This window comes from Primulina tabacum, chromosome 9 (assembly GCF_025594145.1).
Source record: "Primulina tabacum isolate GXHZ01 chromosome 9, ASM2559414v2, whole genome shotgun sequence".
Lineage (NCBI taxonomy): Eukaryota > Viridiplantae > Streptophyta > Magnoliopsida > Lamiales > Gesneriaceae > Primulina > Primulina tabacum.
The window spans coordinates 15,659,518-15,669,685 of NC_134558.1; the positions used below are offsets into that span (position 1 = coordinate 15,659,518).

The 10,168-nt window shown below is 36.3% G+C and overlaps 2 protein-coding genes across 2 annotated transcripts; both read right to left on the reverse strand.

The window, feature by feature from the left end:
* Positions 1-737: 737 nt before the first annotated feature.
* LOC142554928 (uncharacterized) lies at positions 738-3,983 on the reverse strand. Its single transcript, XM_075665528.1, has 7 exons — positions 3,134-3,983; positions 2,954-3,053; positions 1,903-2,863; positions 1,688-1,817; positions 1,299-1,591; positions 1,120-1,221; positions 738-1,023 (listed from the first exon to the last, which is right to left on the reverse strand). Exons 1-3 carry the CDS (start codon positions 3,610-3,612, stop codon positions 2,327-2,329), a joined length of 1,116 nt encoding a protein of 371 aa, XP_075521643.1. The 5' UTR covers positions 3,613-3,983; the 3' UTR covers positions 738-1,023; positions 1,120-1,221; positions 1,299-1,591; positions 1,688-1,817; positions 1,903-2,326.
* A 360-nt stretch (positions 3,984-4,343) lies between these two features.
* LOC142556942 (uncharacterized) lies at positions 4,344-7,083 on the reverse strand. Its single transcript, XM_075668428.1, has 2 exons — positions 6,809-7,083; positions 4,344-5,688 (listed from the first exon to the last, which is right to left on the reverse strand). The coding sequence occupies exon 2, from the start codon at positions 5,343-5,345 to the stop codon at positions 4,344-4,346; it is 1,002 nt and encodes a 333-aa protein (XP_075524543.1). The 5' UTR covers positions 5,346-5,688; positions 6,809-7,083.
* Positions 7,084-10,168: the final 3,085 nt, after the last annotated feature.

Sequence of the window (10,168 nt, forward strand, 5' to 3'; positions counted from 1 at the left end):
GGAATATCGATCGTCAAATAATTTAGCGTCGTGGACTTGTATAACGACGGAAACTACAATTCTGTCGTTATTTACGACGGAATATTTATGTTTTTCGTTAAATAATAACGACGGAAATTTAAATTTTGTCGCAATATTTTAGTGACCGAAAAATATTTTGTCGCTAAATTTGCGACATAAATTATATATCCGTCACTAAAGTAGCGATCGAAATTATAAAGGCGTCGGTAAATTTAGCGACAGATTTAAGTTTCTGTCGTTGATATTTGCGACAGAAATTATAAATCTGTCTCTAAAATTAGTGGCAAAATGATAGTTTTCGTCACTAAGTTTAGTGACGGATTTATAATTTCCGTCGTTAAATGTTGAATTGGGCAGCCCCCTGATCCCTTTCTTTTATTAATTCCCTTTTATCCAACACAATTTCTAATTCAACAAATCCAATACAATGTCAATTTTCCAACCAACAATATATATAATAAAATCACATCAAATTAAAACAAACACCTTCATTCCACCTATTAACGTTCAAAACATATTAATCCATCCATATCCAAAAATATCAACACACCCCCCTGTTTACTTACAAAATCAATACCCACATTTCCAAAAAGAGTGGCCACATTTCAAAATGAATCATAATTCAATGACCAAAATATGGAGACAAAGTGGCTTCAATACTTACAAAAAAAGCCTATTAACCATGACATATCTAAGGGGACCATGACATATCAAGCTAGTCAACTCCCTTGTAAGTTCCTCTACTTTAGAAGTCGCAGCGGCAGCTTTAGCTTTGGCGGCAGCCACATCCATAGAGTTAGCACGTGTGTGTGTTGCACGTCCCGACATAGCTTCAAGATACAACACCTCAGCCTGCGAACCAACACCATACAATTTTCTCTTTATTACCCCACCAACAGCCAATATATAGAGTTCATTTTGAACCTCTGGGGTTGGATTCTGTGGTGACTCACAATCAGCATCAAGTTGTGATGCTTCAAGAAACCGAGCATTCATCTCGGCCTAGGATAACAAAGAGAAATTAATTGATTTACAACAATTGCATCAGTCATAGATAAAATGCATAATTCAACAATCTTTCTTATATATAAGACTCACATGAAGAGCCTTTGACCTAGCATCAACCCATGTACCATCTTTTTTCTAATGCATCATTTTGAATAACTCATAAGCACTTGCATCACGGCCCAACTCCTCACGCTTCAAAACCAACGATGCTTAGAAATTTATATATATGCATTATTCATTGAAATATTATAACAGAAATTTAAACTAACCATTTTAATAGAATGTTGAATAAAACAGCGAGAACCTCCAATGTGTTTAACCACCCCTGTTCCTGGCCCTTCAGGCTCTGTATTCCTATTATTTTTAGCTTTTTCTGACTTATCCTGCCACTGAGAGGAACTCCAGATTTTCTTCCACTTGTTCCAAATTTGGATATAACCCCAAGTGGGAGTTTAGGCTTCGTACGCCAACTGCAAAGTGTTTTCCTAAACTGATCGGCTGCAAGTGTTTTCCATGTAGCCCTAATATGAGCGTCATGATCAGGACGCCAACGATACGATTTCTGCATTTCAAAGCAACTAAATAAATATTTGAATTTGCATAAAATTTTTATTTATTGATTTCAAAGCAACATAAAATATTTAATAATTAATCTTACCACGAACTCGCCCCAGTAGTATGCCTTTGTCGCAACATCCACATATCGCCATGTGTGACCCCTCATGCATTGTTTCTAAGCAAATTTATCAGTGATAAAGGCTGAGACTGCATGACTGTCTGGTAAGAATCTACAGCACATAGATCATATAATAATTAAATAGAATAATACTCAAAAACTTTCAATGTTAACATAAACAAAGCAGTGTGACTTACTTGCCACCTGAGGCCACAATCAAGATCCTAGAATCATGGGAACCTTCTGAAGCCATCTGAGTAATTTTTTTAAGATGAACAAACTCAAATACATGTATACAGACAATAATCATGCATGATATGAAAATTAAAATACATTAAAACCAAATATAAATATTAACATCCACACACAAATTTGTCGAGTATATGTGAAAGAAACATTCATAATCATAGCTACATAAAATTTATCAACTTAAACATCGTCATTGGAGTAGGCATCATCATTTTCACTATCATCATCTCCAGCTGATATAAAAATTTCCAATTCATTTTCATCAAACTCATCTAATTCATCTATATCCTCATACAAGATTTCAACATCTGTTAGCACATGAGATGTGGTTATATCCTCAACATCGATGATATGCTGTCCAATTTGCTCATTCTAGAAAGCATCATTATCTACGGACGATACAACATTGGGAATAGGTGCTTGAATAGATGATCTTGGTTGCATCTTACACACTGCCAACCATTCATCAGTTGACCTTTTCACATTTGGGTAAGTGACATAAACAACTTGAGCAGCTTGGACTGCAAAAATGAAAGGTTCATAGATGTGAAGTCTTTTGTTCTTGTTAACATCAAATAGTTGGTATTTTGGATGACATCTTGTTCCAGTTTTTGGTGTTGGGTCGAACCATGCACATTTGAACAAGACAATACGCTTTATAGGCAACCCTGGATATTCCACTTCGATTATCTCTTCTATGTTACCGTAGTAGTTGATCTCATTGTTTGTGTTGCCCGAACCTTTTACAGTAACTCCAGAATTACTAGTAGATCTTGTTGCACAGTGACGTACAATGTGGAATCTGAAACCATTGACAAAATATCCACTATATGATTTAATTCTACGTAATGGACCGAATGCAATATTTTCTAGACATTTGTCTGGTAGATTTGCTCCCGGTTGTTGTACCTATGCATGTAAGAAGTTAGAAGCCAAAAATATTTTCAAATGGAACACTTAATATTTTACAGTTGAAATAAAGAAAGATATATGTATTACGTATTGTTCAAACCATAAGGCAAATTCCGTTTGTAGGCTTAAATCCATCTCACGTGAGTTAATGGATTGATTATTCAACCGTAACTCAGACTCGAAAATGCTGCAATTAATCAAACATTCATCAACATATGTAATGGTTATAAACCTCAACAACGAAATATCAATAAACTTAATTTTCACCTGACATATGGTTTCACCTCTTCACAATTGAGCAGTATGTATGTCCGTGCTGCATGGTACTCTGTGTCATCCAATCGTCTGAACCTAGAAGCACCCATTGGTCGACCATTGAAATTAAATATAGAAATATTGGAAACGTCTCCAGCTTGTGAATTATCCCCTTCATCATTACGTGATTGTTTCCTCAAATGGGTCTTCACACTTGCTCTAAAGTAATGAGTACAAAAATATGATGCCTCTTCAACTAAATATACATTAGAAATTGATACTTCCACTCTTGCTTTGTTACGAACATTGTTTTTCAATCTTCGCAGAAATCGCTCAAAAGGATACATCCATCGATATTGAACAGGGCCAGCAATTCGAGCTTCATAAGCTAAGTGCACAGGAAGATGCTCCATACAATCAAAAAAACTTGGAGGGAATATTCTTTCTAGTTTGCAAAGTATCACAGGAATATCATTCTCCATACGAACCATGTCAGAACATCTTATGCTTCTTGCTGTAATGTCTTTGAAGAAAAAACTTAACTCTGTTAGAGCTTGCCACACATTATTTGGAAGTAATTACTTGAAAGCAATTGGGATTAACCTTTGCATGAACACATGACAATCGTGACTTTTCATCCCAAACATCTTCAATTTAGCCATATCAACACATCTTGACATCTTAGATGCATATCCATCCGAGAACTTTAAATTTCTCAACCAGTTACACAATACTACTTTGCTATGCTTATCCAATGTATAGCAAGCTTTAGGATATATGTTAGATATGTCATCTCGATGTAATTCTGTCCTGTTGCAAAATTCTTTTAGATCTTCTCTCGATTTTGCATTATCTTTTGTTCGGCCGGGAACATTAAGAATGGTATTAAATATGTTCTCAAAAACAGATTTGTTCTCCAGTACGGCAATTCCCAAAAGATACTGCGTTTTCTCCAAACGCATTTACATCGTCTTACAATTTCTGAGTTCACTTCAAAAGCCTCTGGTTCGATCACACTACGAAACCCGTAACTTTCAATTTCTTCAATAATTTCATCCCCGGATTTTATATGTGGAGGAGGCTTTTTCACTTGGTGATATTTCTTGAACCATTTAATATTTCGTCTGAAATTATGATCCATTGGCAAAAACTTACGATGGTTATCGAACCATGATGTTTTATCACCATTCGGCAATGTGAAAGCATCAGAGTTTTCCATACACTAAGGACATGCTAGTTTACCGGCGGTACATCCAGATAACATTGCATATGCAGGAAAATCACTAATTGTCCATAGCAAAGAGGCACGCATAGTAAAATTTGTTTTCGCGTGAACATCATATGTCTTTACCCCAACTGACCAAAGTTCTTTCAATTCAGCGATAAGAGGTTGCAAGAACACATCTAACTTGTTCTTAGGATTACTAGGTCCGGGAGCTATAACTGTCAAGAACATATATTCATCTTTCATGCACATCCATGGAGGCAAATTGTAAGGTGTTAGTATAACTGGCCATGATGAATATTGTTGTCCTGACTGACCGAATGGTTGAAAACCATCAGCTGAAAGTCCCAGTCTGACATTTCGAACCTCGAGTGCAAAATCTGGATGAGTTGTGTCAAAATGCTTCCATGCAGGTGAATCAGAGGGGTGACACATTGCATCTCCATCTTGTACATGCTCATTATGCCAACGCATGTGCTTCACTATTTCTACAGATGCATACAACCTTTGCAAACGTGAGGTTAGAGGAAAATAATACATTCTATTCCATGGAACTTTTTTTTTCTTAACCGTTCGACGTAAACTAGGTTTGTAACGTGGATGCCCGCAAAACCTACATTCTTGTAAATCAAAGTCATCTCTCCAGTAAATCATACAGTTGTTGCTACAACAGTCAATCTTTTCAACCGGCAAACCTAATCCTTTTATTAATTTTTTTGTGTCATAAAAACTATTGGGCATGCAATTTTCTGTGGGTAGCAATTCGGAAATAAGCTGACACAGATCATCGTAACATCTTTCTGAAATGTGATGTTTAGCCTTCATGTTCAACAATCTAGCAACGACTGACAGCTGTGAATGACCATTCGGATTACCTTCCCAAATCTCGATCTCGGATGCCGTAAGCATCTCATATAGGTTTTTGGCAGTCTCATTTGGACTTTGTGGCTCATCTTCTATGTTAATGGAGTTATAAATATCGTGAACCATATTATGCATGTAATCAACATGTTCGACTTGTGCTGATGATGACGGACCAATCCAATGTTCAACTTCTGGAGTTATATAGGTTTCACCGTGATGGTGTCAACGATCATAGCTTGGTACAAAGCCATACCTACAGAGATGTAATTTGACTACCTCTTCGTCATGGTAAGCTCTGTTTCTACATCTTCGGTGATTACAAGGACAACGCATTGTTTCACAACACATGATTTCAGGATGCATCTTAGCAAAATTCACGAATTATTCAACACCATTAAAGAAGTCATTAGTTATGAACCCATTTTTCAACCTACGGTACATCCAAGATCTTGTATCGTTCATGGATTAATTAAAATACCTAACACAATTGCAAGATAATTATTAACAATATTTACATAATATATACATTTGTAAAGTAATAAAAAATATAAAAAAAAAGAAGAGAAGATTTAAGTCAACAATTCTTTAGTAGTCAAAGATATTCCCTCATTTACTAGTCAACAAATAACCATTTATAATATAATCATCCCTCCTAAAAATAAAATTATAGAATTAAGTCCTCTCTCATTTATTTGTTTTGTGTTTACGTAAACACAAAATCGGATACAGATTTCCAAACAAAGCAGTCTTTATAGAAAATTCATAACTCCTTGAATATTACTTCAAATAATGTTGTGTTAGTTGGGTATGCAAGAAAATTAAATCCTATTTTTGCCAAACAAGCTCATGTACTAGGTCGTTTATAATCTGAAATTTACTGATCATTTTCGTGAATTGTGTAACAACACATATTTGGTACAGTCTGGTATTTTACCATTACAATTTTCAATATTTAAAGGAATCAAGCCATTTTTCTCATTTTGAAGAGAAGACAAAGTTCTACATTTTTTTTTATTTGAACACCAAACTGATATTGCAAACATACAATTCCCAGAATTTCAATAAACAGAAGCCGTGAAAATGAATCTCCACTTACTCGTATATGTTGTACCAGTTTCATCAAAAACCATGTATCTCATTTATTTCTTAATAGAATAAAGTGATTTCAAAACCAAATCTAAGCCAACACAATGTATAAGTTTACTGAAGGCCATATTTCCAAAATTCGAACACTAAAATCTCAGTAAATCAAATATCGGATCTGTAAAAAACTGATTTCATTTGTTGCCAACTTTGTTAACTTAAATTCCACATAAAAGCAAGGTAACTCGGAATTACACTTTAAATACAACTACAAAAACACAAAGGAACATCATCACTTTTTGCATGAGTCATGACACTAATTTACACAACCATCATCTCATTTTTATTCCATGTCTACTCGTCGGAGTTTACCGGAACTCGTTGGAGTTTACCGGAACTTGCCGAAAGACTTTAAATCTCGATCGAAACTAAGTTGGAAATACAAGGGAACTGAAAGGGCTTCAAATACTACCTCAAAAAACAGCAAAACTACTCAGTTACAAGCACAAGCTCACCTATTACGAACCAAGAAGCACAAGCACAGGAAGGGAAGCTCACGCACGGCTCGCTAACAGGGCTCGATCTGCTCCTTTCTTCTCGTTCCAGCCTCTACAACCGTTGTCCAAAACTCAGCTACCTTCTACGGTGGTTGCTGCTCCGATTCCGCTAACTGCACGATCCGTTTCTGGTGAGGAAACAAGGGCGACGGGTTTGGGGAAGAAAAGGGGTTACGGCTGTTTTGGGGAAGAAGAGCGACGGGTGAAATTTATTTTATGTCCTTAATTAATGACATATATAAATTTCTAACCTTAATTAACGACAAATTAAAACTTTTTGTTGTTAATTAACGACTAAACAATTATTTGTCGGTAAATTAACGACAATTTTTAAAAATCCGTCGTTAGTTGTGACAGAAAAATAAATTATGCCGTTATATTATATTTATGACAGATTTTTTATTTCCGTCGTTGACTAATGACAACATATTTAATTTCCGTCATTAAACACATTTTTTCTTGTGGTGCAACCACTATAACTTTGCAACTTGCAGATAGGTCACACACCTATCCTCGTGGAATTGTTGAAGATGTTTTGGTAAAAGTTGACAAGTTTATCTTCCCTGCTGATTTCGTAATACTTGATATGGAGGAAGATCAAGATGCCCCATTGATTTTTGGGCGACCTTTCTTAGTCACTGGAAAAGCATTGATAGATGTACACAAAGGAGAACTCACCTTGAGAGTTGGTGGGGAAGCTATGATATTCAACATCTATAAGGCTATTAAAGGTAACGACGAGGTGAGTACTTGTAAAAGTATTGATATAATTGACTCTTGTGTTGCTGAGATTGGTATAGGTCATACATTAGAAGATCCATTAGAAAGATGCATTTCTAGTACTGTCAGTAGATTTGATGATGATGATTGGGAATTGAGAGAGCAACTTTTAGCTCTTGAAGAGTTGCCAAAGGTGAAGGAAGCCGCACAAGAGAAGTTGGAAGAAGAAAAATGTTCAGAGATAATACCTTCATCCCCTATTTTGAAGGAATTGCCAAGCCATCTTTGCTATGCTTTCTTGGGTGAGAAGTCGACATATCCTGTAATTATCTCTTCCTCTCTTACTTTAGATGAAAAAGAGAAATTGTTGAGAGTGTTGAGGAAATTTAAAACTGCATTTGGGTGGTCGATTTCTGATATCAAGGGGATTAGTCCCACCATATGCATGCATAGGATTTTAATGGAAGAATCATACGCTCCTTATGTGGATCATCAGAGAAGGTTAAATCCAGCCATGAAAGAGGTAGTAAAAAATGAAGTGTTGAAATTGTTAAATGCTGGAGTTATATATGCTATTTCTGACAGCAGTTGGGTGTCTCCTGTGCAAATAGTGCCTAAAAAGGGTGGAATGATTGTGGTAAAGAATGAAAATGATGAATTAATATCTACTCGTACTGTGACTGGATGGCGAGTATGTATTGACTATAGGAAGTTAAACAATGCCACACGTAAAGATAATTTTCTATTACTTTTTATTGATCAAATGCTTGATAGACTTGCTGGTTATTGTCACTACTGTTTTTTAGATGGTTATTCAGATTATAACCAGATTGCTATAGTACCAGAGGATCAAGAGAAGACAACATTCACGTGCCCCTATGGAACGTTTGCTTTTAGGAGGATGCCTTTTGGGCTATGCAATGCACCTGATACTTTTCAGAGATGTATGATGGCCATATTTGCATACATGATGGAAGACATCATGGAAGTCTTCATGGATGATTTCTCGGTATTTGGCTCTTCATTTGATCACTATTTACATAACCTTTCCCTCGTTTTGCAGAGATGTCAAGAAAAGAACTTAGTTCTTAATTGGGAGAAGTGTCATTTTATGGTCCAAGAGGGTATTGTTCTTGGACATAAAGTGTCTTCAAAGGGATTAGAGGTAGACAGAGCCAAAGTAGTTGCAATTGAAAAGCTTCCACCACCGAAGAACATCAAAGGGATAATAAGTTTCTTAAGACACGCCGGGTTTTATCGTAGATTTATAAAAGATTTTTCTAAGATTACTAAACATTTGTGTAATTTGCTTGAAAAAGAATCCACTTTTATTTTTGATGATGATTGTCTGCAGGCATTTGAGAAGATCAAGAAGGCATTGGTGACAACACCAATCATGATAGTACCAGATTGGAAGGAGCCCTTCGAGTTGATGTGTGATGCTAGTTATTATGCAGTAGGTGTGGTGTTGGGCCAAAGACGTGATAAATTTTTTAGATCAATCTACTATGCAAGTCGAACCATGGATGCTGCATAGCAAAATTACACAACTACTGAAAAGAAGATGCTTGCAGTAGTGTTTGCATTTGACAAGTTTAGACCCTACTTGGTCGGCACAAAGGTAATTGTTTTCACTGACCATGCAGCTATTCGATACCTATTTGCCAAGAAGGATGCAAAACCACGCTTGATAAGGTGGATTTTATTGCTCCAAGAGTTTGATTTTGAAGTGAAGGATAGAAAGGGGTGTGAAAATCAAGTGGCTGACCACTTGTCACGTCTTGAACTTGAAGATAAAATAGATGAAGGAACCATAAAAGAAGCATTCCCAGATGAACAGCTGTTTGAGGTAAATGTTATACTCCCTTGGTTTGCTGATATAGCTAATTTCTTGTCTTGTGGTACTCTCCCTCCATATTTGAGTTATCACCAAAAGAAGAAATTCTTTCACGATGCAAAGTTTTACCTATGGGATGATCCATACGTCTTCAAGAGATGTGCTGATCAGATGACTAGAAGATGCGTAGCGGAGGAAGAAGCGAAAGTAATTCTTGAACAATGCCACTCTTCACCATATGGCGGCCACTTTGGAGCATCGAGAACAGCAGCAAAGGTATTACAGTCTGGTTTTTATTGGCCCACTTTTTTCAAAGATAGTTATACCTTAGCCAAGTCATGTGACAGATGCCAAAGGGTTGGCAATATTTCTAGACGCCATGAGTTCCCATTGACCAATATTTTGGAAGTTGAACTTTTTGATGTTTGGGGTATTGACTTCATGGGACCATTCTCATCTTCTTTTGGTCAATCGTATATTTTGCTTGCTGTGGATTATGTACCAAAATGGGTGGAAGCAATTGCCACCAATACTAATGATGCTCGAGTGGTTGCTAAGTTTGTTCACAGGAACATCTTCACAAAATTTGGGACACCAAGAGCCATAATAAGTGATGAAGGTACACATTTTTGAAATAAAATCTTTAACTCACTTTTGGCTAAATATGATGTGAAGCATAAGGTGACCATGGCATACCACCCACAAGCAAATGGACAAGCCGAAGTATCCAACCGGGAGATTAAGCAGATATTGGAGAAAAC